Here is a 20,115-nt window from a genome sequence, read left to right as displayed (position 1 = left end):
ATCTCCTGATGTCTGAATGACATCGATGTCTGCATATAAAGAACAGGTGTGAATTACCATCAGGGTCGAATCTCGGAGGACATGTGTGAAAATGGCTTAAAAATTATTATGCTCTCTTCATAATGTAAGGAGAAAATGATTATGCTTGCTTTATTGCGTAATAGGTGAACCAAAATGTTATGCGTTGTAACATTATAGGCAAAATGTTATTATATTATTCACCCAGAAATTTGTTACATTATTGACATGGGGGTTTCCACATGATAGCATGGGTTTAATTATAACTAGAGGTTGAGTTGCGCACACAGAAACTAGAGTCTTGTTTAATGCATGAAGGGTCCCGATTTTTTTGGAGATGAACAGGAGGGGCCTGCAACGACAGAGTGGGATTTGGAAATGTTTGTTCTGCATGATTTGAATTAGCTTGCATCAAAATTCAGATTTAACTATTTGTCTGAACATGGAAAACATTAGCAGTGTCACTCATGCTCTGGCAACAGAAGCTCCTTCTCAGGAGTCTGTGACATCGAAGAACTGGAAGTGTGTTCACCAGTCATTGGTTGATAAAAGGGACTGACTTTATTTTGCAATCTGTCTTCCATAGATGTTGTGTACATTGGTTAATTGTTGGTTGATAAGTCTACCTCCACATTGCTACGTAGGTTTGCAGAATTTTAGAACGATGCTATGCAACATGGTTGCATTGTGTGTGCGAAGGCTTCGGAAAAATCGGGCAGATCATGTTGAGGCCTTGATGCAGAAGAACCCCTGTGTCTCTGCGGCACAGTGAAAGGGTCTGAATGGATGGGCAGAGCCGGGGGTGGAGCAGGCAGCAACCAACGTCTGGAGGCTGCAAGTTGTCAGCATCTCCGTATTTCAGCAACAGCACGTGCATACAAGAAAAACAACAAAAAACACACTATTTTAACCCACATACAAAGCTAGAAGTAGCCCGACACTTCTTTGGTAGTATAATAAGGGTCTTCACTGATTCCCCTAGGATGGAGTTGCAGCAGCGGAGATGGAATGTTTATTTTTCCGCTCGCAATATTTTTTGTGTGGTTGCAAAGCGCACCCTGCAGGGAGGTATCTATGTGTCTGCCAGCACCAGAAGGGTGTACATACAGTACATTTGTGCACAGTAATAAGCAGGGGAAATATGGAGAGATTAAACGTAATACAAGTATAATCTTTAAAACAATTATTTACATTTATTTAACAAACATAACATAACACAAATACTACAACAATCGAAAAGGTCTGTGCCTCCAACCAATGCATATTTCCACTCCCTCCCCTCTCCCCATCACAAAGGTTGTAGTAGGACCATAAAGAGGCCATGCCTCTATTTAACAAGTTTTGGGGCTCTAGAGTCAATAATGGCAACGCTATTGAAATTGTTCCTAAATAAAATATCCTCAAAAATTAGATGATATATTTTTCAAAACTAAAGGTTGTAGTAGGACCATAAAGAGGCCATACATCTATGGAAAGGTTGTGGGGCTCTAGAGTCAATAATGGTACCGCTATTGAAATTTTCAGTTTTGCACTTTGCAGACGGTTCCCTAAACTCACGGCTGAAAGCCGACAGCTCATAGAAGCCAATGCATTTCACCGTTCGCTAAAGACGGCTCGTTTGTTGAAAACAATGTTGTAGCTGGTTCTCTAGGTTACTACATTTAGCTAGAGGTGCCAATTGTTTCGCAACGATGTTTCACTGATGATCTATTGAACCGCAAACTCTGAATCCGCCAATTTATTATCAACTTTATGGGAGTTCCAGATGACGTGACGCATGATTTTTTGTAATGAGGCATAAATGTTAATTTAAATACATTAAACCATCAAATGGCAGTGAAACATATAACAGTATTTTACTTTAAAATTATGATTTTGTAATCAAAATTAGTTTTGTGTTTTTTTTTTAAGGTGAACAAGAAAAATGTCCTACGGTGTGACAGTAACATTGATGATTCATCAAATGTAAATATTAGTTCAATAAAGCAGAGGTGTTTGGAGCAACTTATAAATGCCTTGGCATTATTTTGTATGTATTTATTGAATTAAGTTAATTTTCAAAATGCTATTAAGTACAAAAATAATATTTACAGTAAATTGTTTTGAAACACAAATGCTGTCCTGCGGTGTGACATACGATATTAGACTTTTTTTAACTGGCAGTTACTTGTGCCAGGTTTCCACTAAAGGGTGCGGTACGGTTCGGTTCGCCTCAGTCCGGTAGGGAGGGGGCGGTATAGCCCAGCTCAGTTCAGAGGTTGCGTTTCCACCGCCGACAGTACCCTTTATGGTAGGCCGGATGTTGATCGCCGCGGCAGCTACGTAAACATCGTAAACAACGTCTTCCTCCCCAAGAATGCAGAGGTACGTCTCCACCTCCTTGTTCGCCCAAGCAAGCGTTTTACGCAACATGTTCATTGTAAAGAATAATACCTCAAGGCTAGGGCTGTAAAGATACACCAACTAACGATTCGGTTTGTATCACGATTTTTGACCCACGGTTCGATACATCCCATGATTTTTCTAATTTAAAAAGCATTCTATTTAAACAAAACTTATATAAAAATTAACTTAATGTAACATTTAATAACAAATAATTTGGAACACTGAACAGATTTGAACAGAAAGAATACTATTAAAGTATAGCTAAATTAATGAATAAATAACCAAAGATTGCAGTTGTAGGATGCTTGCAGGTAGGCAAATACCCTCAACTAGTTTGGTTGGTTTAGTCAAATATATATATTTATATAGCGCTTTTCTCACACTCAAAGCACTTCTTATCAGGCTATGTAGCTTAAATAATGACATAATCAGGCCGTATAGAATGCAAGATGTTTAATAGCCTAAATTTCAATAGATGGGGAAAAAACATGAACGTCATGAACGTCGCAATAACGAGGCATAGCGTTACTGTGCGTTCACACCAAACACGAAATTCAAAACTTTGCGTTTTCGCCGAAGTTTTGTCGCGCCACACATCATAATCTGTCGCTGTGCAAGTTTTGTCGAATTTGTCGCGCCACAACAAGATAACCACCATTGCATTTTTTTACCTTTTGTGGAAGAGGGAGAGACGTCGGAGGACCCGACGCACTATATTCATAATATTGTAATGACCACGGAAGAGGCAGTGAATGAAGTATTGAATAGACAGAGATTTATTAGATAGGCCTACCTAATAAACCGTTGGAAAACACAAGACCGGAAACATAGCAAAGCCGGTAAACAAACCCCGAGAAGCCCAATTATTATATTATATATAGAGCTCCGGGAGTCGGAAACGGCAACATTCACTTTCTCCTCCATGCTGTAGTTCACCCCGGACTGCACTGCACTGAGTTTGACGGTTGAACGCTGATTGGCTGTTACATTACACATGTGTCTCAGTGGCCACGCTGTTGAACGCTGATTGGCTGTCATCACGCGAAATTCGCGTCAAAGTTCAAGAATTTGAACTCGAGCAAATTTTTCGCGCAACAAATTCTCGTGAGCGCGCTCGCCTGTGCACGGCAAAAGTGTGGCGCAACAAATCAAAACTTATCGCCGGTTTTCTCTCGCGAAAAATTCGCCCGATACGCGTCTCTACGTTCACTTTGTATTTGATCTTGTCGCCCCGTCGCGTTTGGTGTGAACGCATGGTTACAAATAGCGTATGTGTGTGCGCGAGAATGGCAGTGTGCATATGGTTGTGTGTGAGTGACGTCAGCGAGTGAGTGGACGAGTGAGGAGAGCGAGCCGTGGCGTGTGTGTAGAGTGAAGAAGCGAACGAGTCCGGTAGAATAAAGGACCCATCCTGCAAATAATCGGTGGCCGCTTCATTCCGACCTATAAGCAGACCAACTGCCGGTCAAATCACACAAAACAATAGAGACAGGGATCACACAGGCATTTTTTTTCGCGCTTGGCCCCCTCTGGATAAATGTCGTTCATATCGCATATGAGGACTTCGACGGCTGTGGAGAAGTGCAATCCTCCGTAGCCACGGAGAGCTGTCATCACAGAGAGGGCATCTCGTTGCATACTTACGGCATCGATAAGAGGGGGCGGTGTCATCAGACTATTATTTAGACAAATTATTAGCAAATTTTAATCTGACAATTTGACCGGAGAGTTAGAAAGGGCGTATCGCGCTTCTGCCTTCTCACGAGTGTCGCGATTTCGGTTTTGATACGCGTATCGTTACAGCCCTATTCGAGACTACTGTTTGTTTGTTTTTATCACCACGTCGCCCGGAAGTGACGATTCTGTTGACCAATCAACGGAGGGGGTGTGTAGCTCGAATTTTCCGGCACCCTTTCAGGCGTCTCAGTACCCCAACGGAGGAGTACTGAAGACGAGGGCAAAACGAGTACGGCTCAGTCCGGGTCATGCCCACTTTTGATGGGCGTGACCCGGAAAATGTCTGTCCTTTAACTCTGATGTTTACTCAACATCAAACACCGCTTATTTACGAGAAATAGTTAAAAATACACTTGCCAACGTTCAACACAGTATACATACATTTGTTCCCATCAACAATAACATTTAAACTGGGAAAACGTAAATCAGATCACCGCACTTTGGGATGTGCGATGGCTTGCAGGGCAAAGCCCTCCCGAAAAGTCCCCAATTCTCGGGCAGCTCCAGGCAATCACGTAGGACAGCGTCCTTCCTCGCAATAATCACACGGAGGGCCTCTTTGAACCGACGTTCAGACTCCCAGGCAACCACGCAGGACAGCGTCCTCCCTCGTAACAATCACACAGAGCGACTATTTTCCCCGTCGACTCCACTGACGTCCAGACTGACTCCACTACGAAACGCTCAAGACACTCCCCTCCCCGCCCGTTTTCTCTTAAAGGCGCAGTCTATATTTGTACCCGTTACAGTACCAGCATGAAAGCATGCGCCTGCTGATTGACTCTTTGGTTTGTAAAGGCATGATTTCAACCAAAAGTCTGTCTAATCTTCTTTCTTCCTTTACTTGTAACACAGAGGAACAAGAATGTCACACCTGGTGGTATTATATGTCCCCTTTAAATCATTTCTACCTCCTATTTTAAATATTGGCTGATTTGTCATTATGGTCTGATCATTTTTTCTATAAGTGATGCCTCCAGAATGTCATATTTCTCTACAAAAGTATGATAAATTTCACCATAATGTTCATAGAGTGTCTCGGGGTGCACTCACACTAGGCCATCTGGCCGTGGCCGTTGGCCGTTTTCACACCTAACTGTGTTCAAATGGCCCCATTGTTCTCTGGCCTGCACTCACACTAGGCCATCTGGCCATGGCCGTTGGCCGTCGCAACTGTGGCCTGGCCACGGTAGGCTCTTGTACATACGTCATCACGTCGTAAGTAACACGTCATCACCAAGCGTCCGCTGCATGGACCATAATAAAGTCTGCCGCCAGTCAGAGTTCTAACAACAATGGACAACAACACAGAGAACACAGTTCGCACTTTTCTGAGTCTGTTGCTTATTTGGATATATGTTTACCGTTTAATGGAAAAGAAGGCTCGTCGCATTTATTATGTCCGTGTTCGTCGCATGGATTATACGTCATCCAGCTCAGGTTGCGTAGCCGTGCGTGTGCGCGTGTCGGCTCATTAGCATCTGTACCGTTGCGGCCCGTACCGTAGCAGCACACCACTCCCAAGTGGCCAAATTGGCCTGGCCTGGCCAGACTGGCCACACTCACACTGGCAGATTTGAGCACGGTTAGGTGTGAAAACGGCCACGGCCAGATGGCCTAGTGCACCCTCATTCCGTCCTGTGGTGAGACGGCACGTCCTCTGGTGTGACATAACTTCAAACACTATTAAATAGCTTTTACTATGTTAACTAGCTTTAATATTAAAGTTCATTTAAAAAAAATTCAGAATATAACTATCAAAAGAAAAAAATCAACATTTTCAATTTTTTTCTCATTTTACACAATATTTCCACGGGAGCAAGTGATAAAAGATGGCACAAGTAAGGAATAGAATCAATAGAATAGAACAGCTGGGGAAAAAATACATATGCAGAATTGTAATGATCATTCCTTAAGAATACTTCTTAGGCATAAAACATACCTGATTTATATTTCAAATCAATTATATTTAAATATTTGAATTTTATTGTTATGTCATGTCACACCGCAGGACATGTTTTGTCTGGAGCTGTGAGAAAAGCTTCATAAATTACATAATGAGAAAGAAAATCTGCTAACCTCTAGCATTTTCAAAAACTACAGTATTTGAACATTACAAATTCATACAATTCTCAAGAAATGTAGAACTTTGTTTTAAAAAATGCTGTTTCACCCCCATTTGTCATCTACACGGCAATGCTTTACTCACAGGTGTGTGAATTGACCTGGATATGAAGCGTAGGTAGCGCAAAATAATAACATTAGTTTTTTAAAGGGCTAAGACGGACCTCTCCTCTCCTCTCCTCTTATATGCTTTACTCACAAGTGTGTGAATCAGTGGAGGCTTCTCCATTGAGGAGAGGGAGGGAGATCCTCCCTAACATTGTTGAGAATAAAAAATGTAGATTGCCCAGACTAGTGTAATGAATTAATGCCCTTAAATATGAGTACTTTAATGCCTTTGAATAAATAGTGTTTGTTTCCCTGGGTAAAGGGACATTAGCCCCTTATCGCCTATTGACAATTACTTCAGGGAGGAAGGTCCTCCCTAAGCCTCCGTTGACTCCCATTCATTTCCCCGAAAGTACTGGCGGCCGGTGAATAACATGGGTTTCAATGGGAGAGAGGAGGAAAGTCCTCCTCTGAGTGGGTGTGACCTTAAAGGCCTACGTGCAGGTTAACCGGAAGTTTTGATGAATGGGTACATAAAGCACTCGAAGCACTGGGTATCATTTATAAAATGTCTCCAAAATAGTGTTAAAGTCCAGTTTTTGTCGTTTTTGGCAGTAACGGGTGTTTTCTAACGCCATTCAGCGTTGACGTCAAGTTTGGGAGACGTGGTGGAAGGTAGCCTCAGCCTAGTACTAGAACTAGTGCATCTAAGAGATGGCAAGAACCACAACCACAACATGTATGATGGCCCACAGCAGTATAATTTCGAACCTGTCAGACGTGAGAGGGCGAATGAGGAATTGCCGAGAACCGATGGCGGTCAAAGCCAATTAAATGCATGGTCAGAGGAGATTGAGTGGAGAGTTACTATCATTTAGCAACCAGCAATGAGCGCTGGAGCTAGTCAATGAACAGCAGTACATACATTAACAACACTTTTATTTATTTTTACTGTCAGTGAATAGTAGGGCCATATGAAATCCGTTTTATTTTTTTCCAAATTCCGTTTTATTTTTTTCCAAATTCCGTTTTTTCCTTTTTAATTTTCATTAATTCCGTTTTTACACGTTCTGATGACAAAAATCATCAGAACGAGTGTCAAATAAGTGCGAACGAATACAATTTAATCAGATAGAAGACTCCATTTATTAAAACATCACAACATTGCACTGTTTTTAGTGCTTCAAATAAAAACATGACATAAATATTAAAGTGCTTATAAACTCTTTTTTTATAAACTCAAATTGTTGTTTGAAGGGGCGTGCCCTGGCTATGGCGTTCATTGTTTTTCATATGGATTTTGGACTTCAAGTGGTCATCGCACGTATCTTTGCATATCTTTGCATGTTATATGTGCTGAAGAACAGGAACCTGCTGGAAATCAGTTATTTTACTAAGACAGGCCCGTTTTAAATTGTAACTTTGTTACTTTTAATACTTTCCTGCTTAATAAAATAATAATAAAAAAAAAAAATCTGTTGATTCCGTTTTTATTGTCCAATTCCGTGATTCCGTCCGCGTTTTCGTTATCGCGGATTTCATAGGGCCCTAGAATAGCACAGAGTGAAAGTCAACGTTTTCTTTATATCTAGTGATAGCGATTATGTCGTAAGTACCGGTAAACTTAGTCAGTAGATCTAGAAATCGAAGGCATAATGCCAGCTATGGGCTAACTTAGCCTATCGAACAGCAATCAGTGCACTTGCAAATGAGTGCCTGCAAGTATAACCGATCGTGGTGGGACATTATTTAACCATCAATCTACCGCAAATACGACCAGAAAGATGTACATTGAACACATACACAAAGCACACCGTCCAACCCGGCGGATGCTGACAGACAGCCCACAACAAGCCAAACATCACCACGGCGGTTGTGCTCTCTCTCTCTCACTCTCGCACGCCCGTACTACACAATCACGCCAACTTATCCAACTCCAAGGCTTGGCTGCTTCACTAAGACCACAACTAACCACAAGGCCTTCATAACCATGCAGTATGCCGAATCCGAAAAGGACACACGCACAGTCGCACACACTCATCTTATGCAAAACAATCTGTTTTATCATCAACATTTGTTTGCTCGTAATGACCTTGCCGAAGGTTACCCACGTCCTAAGCAATTGTGATCTGATTCTGGTTGGTGCTCCAGCTAGTATGCAGATTGCAGCTAGTAGCAGCTACATACAGTGCAATTGCTATGCCAATGTGGTTATAGTTTTTTTGTCTGATTGAGATATCTGACATTAGACTTGGAGCCTGGTAGGCCTATCCTGACATAAATATGTTCTTGCATAACCTGTGTGATTATCTTAAACTGTAGGGAATTTTATTTGCGGGCAATTTGCTTATGATGTTGTAACGAGTGAAGTCTACATTGGTCCTTCGCGAGTGTTTACTGGTGGTCAAGATTTGGCAGATGCAATTCTCTGGGCGCTTGTTTTTTGTTTGTTTTTCTAATGCAGCATAACATATGCTACCAGCAGTCCTAGCTCGTCTTCAAAAGGCTGATGCTCAGTACCTCGTTTCATTTCGTACCCCCTTTACAGTCTGTCAAGATAAGTGTTAAATTGCCAACACTGTTCTTTGTCCTGTGTGTATTAGTATTACATATCCCGAGCCAATACCCTGGTGTTTCCAACGCCGTTTTGCAAGACAAGCCAAAACACAAACTGTGGTTTTCAACTTTTATTGTTTGAATAGGATTTTCAACACCTGACAATACACTGTAGAGCATATTGTATTGCAGCATTGAATGGATGAATAGCTTACATAAGGGTACCCAGCACTTTTCAAACCACATTCAAGCTTATGGTTATTGTCCCCATCACTTCTAAAAACAAACTGACGCCCTTGTTCTCAACATGACGTCTTTCTTGGGTTAGGCGCACATGGCTAATTTGCATACGTGCACAGGATTGGCTGGCTCCGCAAGGCAAATAATAGAACATATTTAATTATCTTTCTATCTGTCTATCTATCTATCAACGCATGGGTCTAGTTTTAATGTGATGTATTTTGTGTATGTCCAGTCAGACTTGTTGTCTCCCTTGTTTTGTGTGGTCTTGTAGGCTATACTGTGTGAGCCGAATCACCTAAATGATTTCCAGACGTGTAGTTTGGTATTAATAAAGACTTGACTAGGCTATTTATCTATCTAGTTTATTATCAGTCATCAAATTGCGCCATTTTAGGAGGTTCACGTGTAGCTTATACTAACTAAATATAAAATCTATGTATTTATCTATGTATCTGTATAATCTGCTGAACACTCTTAATAGTCTCTACTCTCAAGGGTCTCAATGCGGCTTTGGTCAGTGTCTCCCCAACGTGACGTCATGCAATGCATTCTGGGGGAAATGAGAATCAATAGCAAACCGCTAAAATAGTACCTACTTTTTCATATAACATTCTGTTTTGTGATACCTAACAACATTAAATACAATAAATAACAGCTTAAATCTTAAATACCAACAAGCAAATTGCACAAATTAGTTCGAAAATAAACCCTGCAACACGGCCTTTAAAGGTCCCATGACATGAAAATCTCACTTTATGAGGTTTTCTAACATAAATATGAGTTCCCCTAGCCTTCCTATGGTCGCCCAGTGTTTAAAACTTGCGTTTGGTGTAAAACGAGCACTAGCTGTTCTGCTCGCCTTTGAAAAAACGGAGGCTCAAGTGCGCTGATTTGGAATGTCTGTATTTAGGACGTCACCAAGAATCTCAGCTCCTCCCCTTACTCTGCCTGGCCCTCCCAGAGACGTTGGCCCGCCAATGAGACTCGACCGTGCGAGCGCCACATGTGTGTGTGTGAATACACACACTGTAACGCAAGTGTTTCTTGTCGGTTCTTTGACGTGTCTTATATTTCCCCAACGAGACTGTTGTGGGGGTTATCTGAGCCATGGTTGAGAAGGAATTGGGGGAAAGGAACTTTGGCTTTGACTCGCTGAAGTACATGAACTGCGACATGCCGCCGGTTGCCGCGAGGCACCATCGCCCGGCAGCGGGCAGCCGGCAGCGTGCGGTTCAGTCGACTTCAGGTTGATGTGAAAGTGGAAGAACCAGAGACGTCGCAGAACCCGACAAAGTCGTTTGTGATTCATAATATCGTCTGGAGGCGCACACAGCTTTTGGCCGTGATAATATGTATTATATGATATAGATATCTATGTATTATATGATATTATTTAGATATAGAGCTCCAGGACTATAACGCAAGTGTTGTACACTTCCTTGTTATTTGGATAACCGTTCTGCTTTTGGTGTAATGGCGCATAACACGTCGGACTCTCGTCTCTGGTATTTCTACGAGACTCGTATTGGGGGTTATCTCAGCCAAGGTTGAGAATGAATTGGGAAGGAACTTTGGCTTTGACTCCCTCAAGAACATGAACCACGACAAGGAGGAGAAAGGGATCGTTGCCGGGCAGCGCTTAGGCACCTCCGCCTCCGGCGGTGGTCCCTCAGCGGGGCTCAAGCGGGAGACATTCGCCGCCAAGTATCCCTTTCTCCTCCATGTCGTGGTTCATGTTCTTGAGGGAGTCAAAGCCAAAGTTCCTTTCCCCCAATTCCTTCTCAACCATGGCTCAGATAACCCCCACAACAGTCTCGTTGTGGAAATACAAGACACGTCAAAGAACCGACAAGAAACACTTGCGTTACAATGTCTACTTCACATTGATGTGGACGTGGAAGAACCAGGAACGTCGGAGAACCCAACGCGGTCGTTTGAGATTCATAATATCGGCTCACACAGCTTTTGGCCGTGATAATATATATTATATGATATAGATATCTATGTAGGCTATATGATAATATTTAGGTATAGAGCTTCAGGACTCACGTGTGTTCTAGAATATTTACAGAACACGGCTAAAGGCTGTGTGCGCCTCGCCATTGCAATACATCCACTGTAAACAGAGCACATGGTACCGTGGCTGCAAGCTGCTCAGGGCCACACCCCCACCCTCCTCCTTGACCCGCCTCGCTCCTCCTCATTTGCATTATAGCTACAGACACCAAACCAGCGCATTTGGGGGAAGCTCAATGTGCGACTGGCTCGGAGTGGCTGTAACTCTGCACCATGGCTGAATTTCGGGAACGTCTTTGAATACTGTGATAGTTGCCCATTAATACCTATGTTAAAGAATACATAAAATAGCATGTCATGGGACCTTTAAGCCGTAACACAGTTTAAATCACAACAACCCGTTGCTTCCGGACCCTCCCTCACGTTGTCCCCCCCCCCTTCTCGCGAGACAATCCCCCATTAACCTCCACTAATAACATTAGTGCATAACCCAACACATGAGAACATTTGTATTGCTGCTGAACGCATAATAACAGAACCACATTAACCCAGCTCGTTACAGTATCATGCGTTACTTGTTTAGTTTGCGTGTGTTCAAACAGATGGAGGCACACACGTGCGCCTGCATTCATTCATTCTTTTAACACTCACTCGCGGTAAAACTATGTTTTCTCACAATCAAATACTCATCAATCCTAAAAGTAATGGATTGTGTGCACAATGTCTGTCAAGAAAATATGTGTTTGCTGTACAGTGTTTGCAGACGCATTGATTTAAAGACAAATTATTACCGCTGTATCAGCTGTTCTTTCCCAAATTATTTAACCAACGTTATCATTTATCGTAAAATGAGATTTTGTTTTGGAAGGCTGGGATATAGCCTACTTTGCTCGAGTGTATTATTGTTATTATCATTTTAACGTCTGGCATAGCCTACTACAGTGTTCATTCATGCAGCCCCTATGGAAAAAAAATATTTCCACATCATCATAATATCAATATTCAATTAGGCAAGTAGTTTGCATGTATGTAATGTGTATAGCTTACTGTTGTGTAAGCTTATGTTGCAGTTCCGAGCTGCCATGGTACGTCAAAATAGCAACACCAACTTCGCTATCCGCTAGTGCACTTAGACCAGGTATTTGTCGGTCAGTTGCGCAACTGCTTTATCGATCTGTAAGATAGCACCATGTATCATTTGCGCCGGAATACGCCTCTGCTTTTCGCCGACCATCTCTCAGGGCGCAAGTTTAGTGGCGCAGGTTTGTGCGGGGGAAAATCAGCTTTTCTATTGTCTCTGATACACATAACAAACTGTGTGTGAAATACGCCCTCGCTTATGATCCAGCATAAGGCCAAAGCGGCCTCAGCTCCTCCCCCTTGAACCACCCCCCTGACTGGCTGGGTCTTCGCACCTCCCACAGCCATTCTGGAGATGAAAGAATGAATGATGCATCATCAGTGACTCACTCATTGTTACCAGGAATCGTCATACTAATCACACACTCAACCACCTATTGGCCAGCAATACTAAAATTCTTTGAACAGGGATGCAAGTTAATTAACTCGACATTTTATGGTGTATGAAGGCAGACAGTGTGTTTGGATTTTCTTTAGTTTGAAGACATGGGAGTATTGAGTTGTTGACGTTACCATGTGATCATTTTAGAAATGTTAAGATCTATCAACTCAACAAAACCATTCTCGACAGAGATGAATTGACAGGCAGGCAGTCCGACAGGCATGCAGTTAGATAATTCTCTATCAAAAACTCTATCTGTGTCTCCTCTGCTTGGCTGCTCCCCCAAATCTCTACTTTGCTATTCAACTGTGTCATCGGGGTGATTCCTGCGGGCCCTATCCCCATCTCTCACTCTCTCTTCTTAAGCCTCCTCTGTCTTCCCATGGCCACCCCTTCTCACTCTCCGAGTAGAGTCAACCAAGGGACTACAGCATGTCCACTTGGCTTCGAGGTGACCTCCTCCCCCCTTGTACACTTACATTACGGAGCTAGTGAACCCAAACTCATATGAACGTCAACATAGTAATCTATGCCATTTTACATCTGAGTGCCTTGTACACACGTCACAACCAAGAGGTGGTGTGGACGCGTGGAACTCCAGGCAGCGGTTGACTGCGTTGTCTGCGAGAAAGTTGAGGTTTTCCCTTATCGTGTAACGTCACGGTGTGTGTGTATGGTTAAGCTCCGTCTGAGCAGCATTTTATTTAATGTCTGCATCTGAGTGAGGATTAGGCTTCCTGGACACTTATAGTTTAATGCTGTGGTGTTTGGCACATTTCATATACAACATCATTCATTATCAACGCTCATACACAATGGGACGAAAAAAGTTTAACTACGGTTCTGTGGGTCGTAACCATGGGGATAACATGCCCCCTCTTCTAAAACCACTTCCTAAAACCATAAAAAAAAAAATTCAATCTATAGTGTTTGAATTTTCAGCTGACGCAGTGGGTTCACTTGCTCTTTAAGTGTTAAATACTCTTTTATATGCAAAAGATGGAGTATTTTCAGTTTCACAAATGCACACACATGCATGTCTCCCGTCTGGTATAATGGACAAGCAGAGGCCCCTGTTATATGACTATGGTATTATCTGTCACCATGCTCATGTTATATCTGGAGCTGGGAGTTTGTGAATAGAAAAATGTCTGCACGCTTACGGTTGGGTTAAACAAGGTGATATAGACTGTAGTATAGACAAGACATGTCAAGTTGCTACTCGTTCCACTATCACCAGCATGTCTCTAGAACATCACAGTTGTGATCACGGTAGACCTATATCACATTCAAACTTGGATTATTGAAGCTGTCGTTCTGCATTATAATTAAATGATAAATCTGCAAGCCTTTTGCGCATGAACATAGGAATTGCAGAATCCAGCTGCTTGTTAATGGGTTGAGGTGATAAGCCATATCACCTAAACCCACCCTCCTACCCACCACACCCCTACCCACCCTAACCCACCCCCCCAGGTCCAGGAGCTGGTGGAGGACATCAAACACTCACTGGATCTCCGGCTGCAGGAGCTGGACTGGATGGACGAGACCACCAAGGAGGCAGCCAGAGCAAAGGTAGCATGCAGAGCTTCACCAAGGAGGCAGCCAGAGCCAAGGTAGCATGCAGAGCTCCACCAAGGAGGCATCCAGAGCCAAGGTAGCATGCAGAGCTTCACCTTAAAGGAAGCCCCCAATGCTACAGTATCTGTATCAGGGCTCAAAGGGCCCCAGCTATCAGTGACATTGAGGGATGGCCTAATCCATATCTCCCGTCTGGATGCAGCCTGGTTAGGCAGCTACACGCTGAAGATCACTGCTCTAATATTTTTACAATCTCAAATCCTTAATCCTTTTAGAGAGCCGGGCTGAATATAAAGTGGCCCACTGTAATCCTATTACTGGGGCTGGCCTGATTAGTGTGTGTGTGTGTGTGTGTGTGTGTGTGTGTGTGTGTGTGTGTGTGTGTGTGTGTGTGTGTGTGTGTGTGTGTGTGTGTGTGTGTGTGTGTGTGTGTGTGTGTGTGTGTGTGTGTGGTCTCCAGGCTGTTGGGGGCGGGGGGAGGGGGGGGTACAGGGTCAGTCCCTGCTGTGTTTAAAGGTCGCATCCAATCACAGGTTTGTACTTGTTGCTGTTGACATGAATTCATTTGAATGGGTGAATATGTCTTGACTTGATTCCCATCCATGTCTCTCTGTCTCTCTCCCCCGTCCCCTCCACTTTGTTTATCATCCCCTCCTCCTCACCCCCTGTCTCCTGCAGCTCCAGCATATGATGGTGATGACGGGATATCCAGATTTCCTGCTTAAACCAGAGCTCATCGACCAGGAGTACGGGGTGAGAGAACAATGGGCATCCTACCTTCCTTCTCCTCCGTCACTTTATTTGTCATACACCACCCCCTAAAAGCCCCACATGTTTATTCTAATCCCCTCCCTCTGCTCCCCCCTTCCCTGCTTGTACCTTCCTTAAAGGGCAACTTCACCCATTTCACATAAGCTTTGTATTTTTAGAACCCCCCGCATATTTTTGGATGGTCTAGCATCATTCCCTTATTTTCTGGAGAGACTGGAGAGATCCGTATAGATCTCCAACACTTCCTGTTTTTAATGACGCAATATGACGATTTTTGCGTACAAGAAAACAGGAAGTGTAAGAGGGGATGATTCTCGTAAGACTACAACCACTAGTCCCACCCCCCTCTAGGGGGTGGGACCCACTGACGCTACAGACCTATTAGAGCAGTGCCAGTGGGTGGGACTTCACCAGCAGAAACTAACATCCACAGCGTCTGAAGCTAAGATAACAGAGGCTGTTGATAAAACTGAAGTACATTGGCGGAGGGTACTGGATCTGACATAGAAGTTCACCATTTCGAAAGAAATACAAATGAGGACTACCGTATTTTCCGCACTATAAGGCACACCGGATTATAAGGCGCACCTTTGATGAATGGCCTATTTTAGAACTGTTTTCATGTATAGGGCGCACCGGATTATAAAGGCGCATAGAATAGAAGATACTGCAGTCAAACGTTTGACTGGGGTTGCGTTATGCATCGACTAGACCGAGCTGTGCTAAAGGGAATGTCCACAAAACAGTCAGATAAAGTCAAACTTTATTAAGCGTTCTGACAACTCCAGTCACTCCCATGGTAACGATGTTCAAACGTTAATGTGCATATTAACAATATCTCATCAATATCTGATCAATATCAATATCTCTTAACAATAAGCTCACTTTTTCAGTTCATTCCCCGTCTACGAATCCCTCGAATTCTTGTGTGTCCGAATTGAACAGTTGGGCGAGTACGGCATCCAACATGCCCGGATCCCTCTCGTCATTATCCGAGTCAGTGTCGCTGCTGTTGCCTGGCAGTTCAGTGATTATTCCTGCCTTCGTGAAAGCTTAGACCACAGTTGAGACTGTTATATCAGCCCAGGCATCCACGATCCATTGGCAGATAGTGGCGTAAGTCGCCTGGCGCTGTCTCCCCGTCTTGGTCACGTGTGTTCGCCTTCTTGGCCCCGTCCACACGAAGCACATTTTTTGGGTGAAACCGCATAAATAAACGCTTTTGGTGGACACGGGCTACGGCCACACCAAACGCGTGTAACGTGCCTAACTTGAAGCTTGATCATTGTGTGTCACAAAAATGGTTCAACGCGCCAACGCGCCTGTGGCTGCGCTGGATTTAGGAGTCTGAGGTAGGAAACCCAAACGCCGCGGTATTTGGGTGCATGATAGAGTTTAGATCGGGTTAGATCAAATAGATTAAATAAATAACAATAATCGGGTTAAATAACTTCACATGGTGTGTCTGGTGTGTTTCCAGCATTCGTAGTGTTGATCAGCAGATAGTCCGCAAAGACGTTGAGGTTGCTTAGCAACCAGAGACGCTGTCCATGCAAGTGAATGGAGCGTTCCCTCTTCGTCATAACTATCAAACCAAACATCCTTCACATTCAATGAGCGAACATTATGAAATTAAAATGCACATTTCTCGTTAAAAATGTTTACATAAACGCATTTAATTGCGTAACTATGGTACTATTTCCACCCAGAATAAAGAAAGATGTCGGCCGTATGCTTCTGTGCAAGCGTCACTACTCTCTGCCAGTGACGTCGGGTCAAGCTCCACTCTGATTTGTTCCATTAGTAGATGGAACAAGTAGGTGTCCGATAGGCGGAGATGATCAGCGGGAGTGGCCGCCAGCGAAGCTGTGCATGGTGGGAGTTGTTGTATTCAATCCACAAGCGCCAAAAAGTCACTTTCTGCCTTTTCTTGGTCAAGACTGCACCAAATTAGAATTTTATTTTATTATTCCACTACATATAGGATCCAATTTCAATACATATTCATGCCTCCACCGGTGAAATGCTCCTTTAATCTTCTTCTTGTTCTACTTCTGGTGTTTGTTGCGCCGCAGTTTGAGGTGGATGAGAAGAGCTACTTCAAGAACATCCTCAACAGCATCAACTTCAACATCAAGATGTCTGTTAAGAAAATTCACAAGGAGGTGGACAAGACTGCGTGAGTCTCTCTCTCTCTCTCTCTCTCTCTCTCTCTCTCTCTCTCTCTCTCTCAGTAGACACATAAATACGAGTTGCAAAGTCCAGTCAATCATTTTAATAGAAGTCCTCCCCCTCACTGCTGCCGAGGTGTGTTACTGCATTATTTTTGATAAATAAACCAAAAGAAACAGAAATAAAGCCCAAACGTCTGCAGCACCATCTCTCTGATCCCCTTTAACAAGGGCATCTCTGGCCTGCGTACCGGATCGATGGGGCTTACTGGGGATTATCACACAGGATGTGCACTGCTATTTTCGATAGATATTTGGTCCATTTACACAGGGAAAGTGGGACCCTGGGACCACAGACGGTGACTCTGTTTAGAGCAGGAGGATTAGAACATACTTGGTAATACTTCAGAGTCTGCTCGGGCCTTCAGTCGCTTCTGAATGAAGGCGATACCAGATCCAAATCTCCAGGGGGGATTTGGATATTGGGATAGCGCCTGTGTGTGTTTGTTTTTCCACATTTCTACACTACTAAATCCCCTTTCTATGCTGTGTGTTAATCCATGCTCTTCATCACTGTGAATCTGTCCCCCCCCCAGCTGGCTCCTGCCCCCCCAGGCCCTGAATGCCTACTACCTCCCCAACAAGAACCAGATGGGTGAGTAGTGGCTCTACCCTCTGAAGGGCTGGTCCTCTCTCTGATCTCCCTGCATGCACATGCACTCACTCACTCACTCACTCACTCACTCACTCACTCACTCACTCACTCACTCACTCACTCACTCACTCACTCACTCACTCACTCACTCACTCACACATGGAAGGTCAAAAGGGTCTAAACTACGCCTCATTATAGACATGAATTCTTTCAAATCGACGTTAAGCACGCCGTTTGAATGTTCGTAGCGTTATTTTATGGCGCTTCTCCTCAATGACGTAAGAGATGCTTTTCAACACTTTGATAACACTCCAATGAGCTTCTCCTCTTGACTCTCTCAGCCAGTAAGAATGATACTCTCTCAGCCAATCAAAGAGTGTCCAGAACACTGTCTTCTACACTGCCGTGGAGTTGTGGAAAAGTGAACCACTAAAACGGGATTAATGTACAACGACCAAAAATACTGAAAGCCTAACACCGTGTTTGAGGTAGCTGTAAATTAATTCATATCAACAGGGAGGCGTGGTTTGAACCCTTGAGGCCTTCCATGCACAAATGCAAACAAACAAATTGAGCCACTTGTGTGTGGCTCAATTTGTTTGTGTGCATTTGTGAAAGTGTGTGCGTGTCTCTGTACCCACGTGCTAGCATGCATGATGTGTGCGTGAACCCAGAGATACGCACACACACTCAAATCCATTTCTGGAGACGGTAACCTCACCCATTATCATTCTGCTCCATGGGCCGACCCTGCATTACTCCTAGTGCAACTACACCCAGTCGGTGTTTGACGAGTCCATCCCTCTGACTTTACAAAATATAATAACTCCCAAACCCACACACAGACCAACCGTTCCTCAAATGCCATGGGGGAGATCACAGGGCCGCACCCGCACAGCGAGACGGGCCCTCCGTCAGAAGCAGGCGAACTGACGCATTCACTAGAGTGACAGAGGAGGCCGCCAATGAAGTTCTCAGACACTTGTTTCCAACTAAAACACAAAACCGTCAACGGCCCGATTACATTTAGTACACTAATGGGAGAGTGATGTCAACCTTATCGTACTCTCCACCATTTCATCAGTTTCCCCCCGGCCGCCTTAGCCTTCCCCGCAGGTAGAACTGAGACGTCATCCCCCCCCCCCTCCCACGACCTGCCCCCCTTGGTCGCCCTGCTGGGTTTAATCTCTTGGAGAAAAGAAATCAATGGCGAGTAGGAGAGTTTACGGTAAAGGACAAAGAGAGCCGGACACACACACGCACACGCACACGCACAGGCACAGGCACAGACACAGACACAGACACAGACACACACATAGACGGACGGACGGACGGACGGACGGACGGACAGACAGACATCTACAAGTACAGACTTAGACGCGCACACACTACGGCTGGCCCCTAATACTCAGAATGAACATTTGTGAGCTTTGTGTTGGAACATTAAAACTTATTGTAATCCTTTACTGTCCGGTGTGAGAAGCCAGCTGTTGGAAAATGGTGCTCGACATAGGAGAAAGGCTGCCATGAGCAGCTGGTGGCTTTTAATAATTAATGGATTCAGCCGCTATTTCAATGTTTAAACCAGGACAAAATATATCAAAAAGCTTGAATAATAACAGGTTTGTAATGAATTGAACAGATAGTGATGTTTGTTCCTTCGTAACGTCCGTCCTCCAGGAAGCGTGTTTCCTCTCCTTGGTCAATAGCGTGATCACTTATGTGTGTTTCATCTCACTCTGCACTATCTACAACCCTTATTTCTGCTTGGTGATCATCAGAAGCCGATGAGGGATCCAAAGCCAAATCTCCAACCAGCTGTTCCTATGTGATATTGTTGTTTTGAAATTTGCAGGATGAAATAATAACAATTTTTTTTAACAAATTGAACCGTTTAAGAATATTAAGTAGAAAAGGATAGAAACGCAATTCTGCAGACGGCGCACTGGGCTGGCCTAGTTCATTTATCAGGGATATGCACTGTGAAGTATTAGGAAAAAACAGTTGAATGAAAATGACGATTATCCACCGCTTGAAATGATGTACCTGGGACCGCCCTAACACACACTAATAATCCACTTTCTATAGTGACCAATGGTCCCCCTCAATGCTTCTCCCTTGACTCTTTCCTCCTGCCACCTGGAGTTATTGATTATCATTGTTTCACATGGTCTCTCTCTTTCTCTTTCTTCTCTCTCGCTCTCTCTCAGTCTTTCCTGCAGGAATCCTCCAGCCGACTCTCTATGACCCTGAGTTCCCACAGTAAGTGAAGCTCTTCCCTGTCCTCA

At 43.8% G+C, this 20,115-nt stretch overlaps 1 protein-coding gene across 1 annotated transcript in view; it reads left to right on the top strand.

Annotated features, from left to right (window-relative positions):
- ecel1 (endothelin converting enzyme-like 1) overlaps positions 1-20,115 on the top strand; it is a 52,569-nt gene that overhangs the window by 21,733 nt on the left and 10,721 nt on the right. Inside the window, exons 8-12 of the mRNA XM_030381229.1 lie at positions 14,126-14,224; positions 14,909-14,983; positions 17,077-17,180; positions 17,769-17,827; positions 20,038-20,089. Coding sequence (XP_030237089.1) covers positions 14,126-14,224; positions 14,909-14,983; positions 17,077-17,180; positions 17,769-17,827; positions 20,038-20,089 — 389 coding nt within the window. The remainder of the gene's footprint in view (positions 1-14,125; positions 14,225-14,908; positions 14,984-17,076; positions 17,181-17,768; positions 17,828-20,037; positions 20,090-20,115) is intronic.

The sequence above is a fragment of the Gadus morhua genome, chromosome 16 (genome assembly GCF_902167405.1).
Source record: "Gadus morhua chromosome 16, gadMor3.0, whole genome shotgun sequence".
NCBI lineage: Eukaryota > Metazoa > Chordata > Actinopteri > Gadiformes > Gadidae > Gadus > Gadus morhua.
This window is presented reverse-complemented; position numbering and strand designations above follow the sequence as displayed.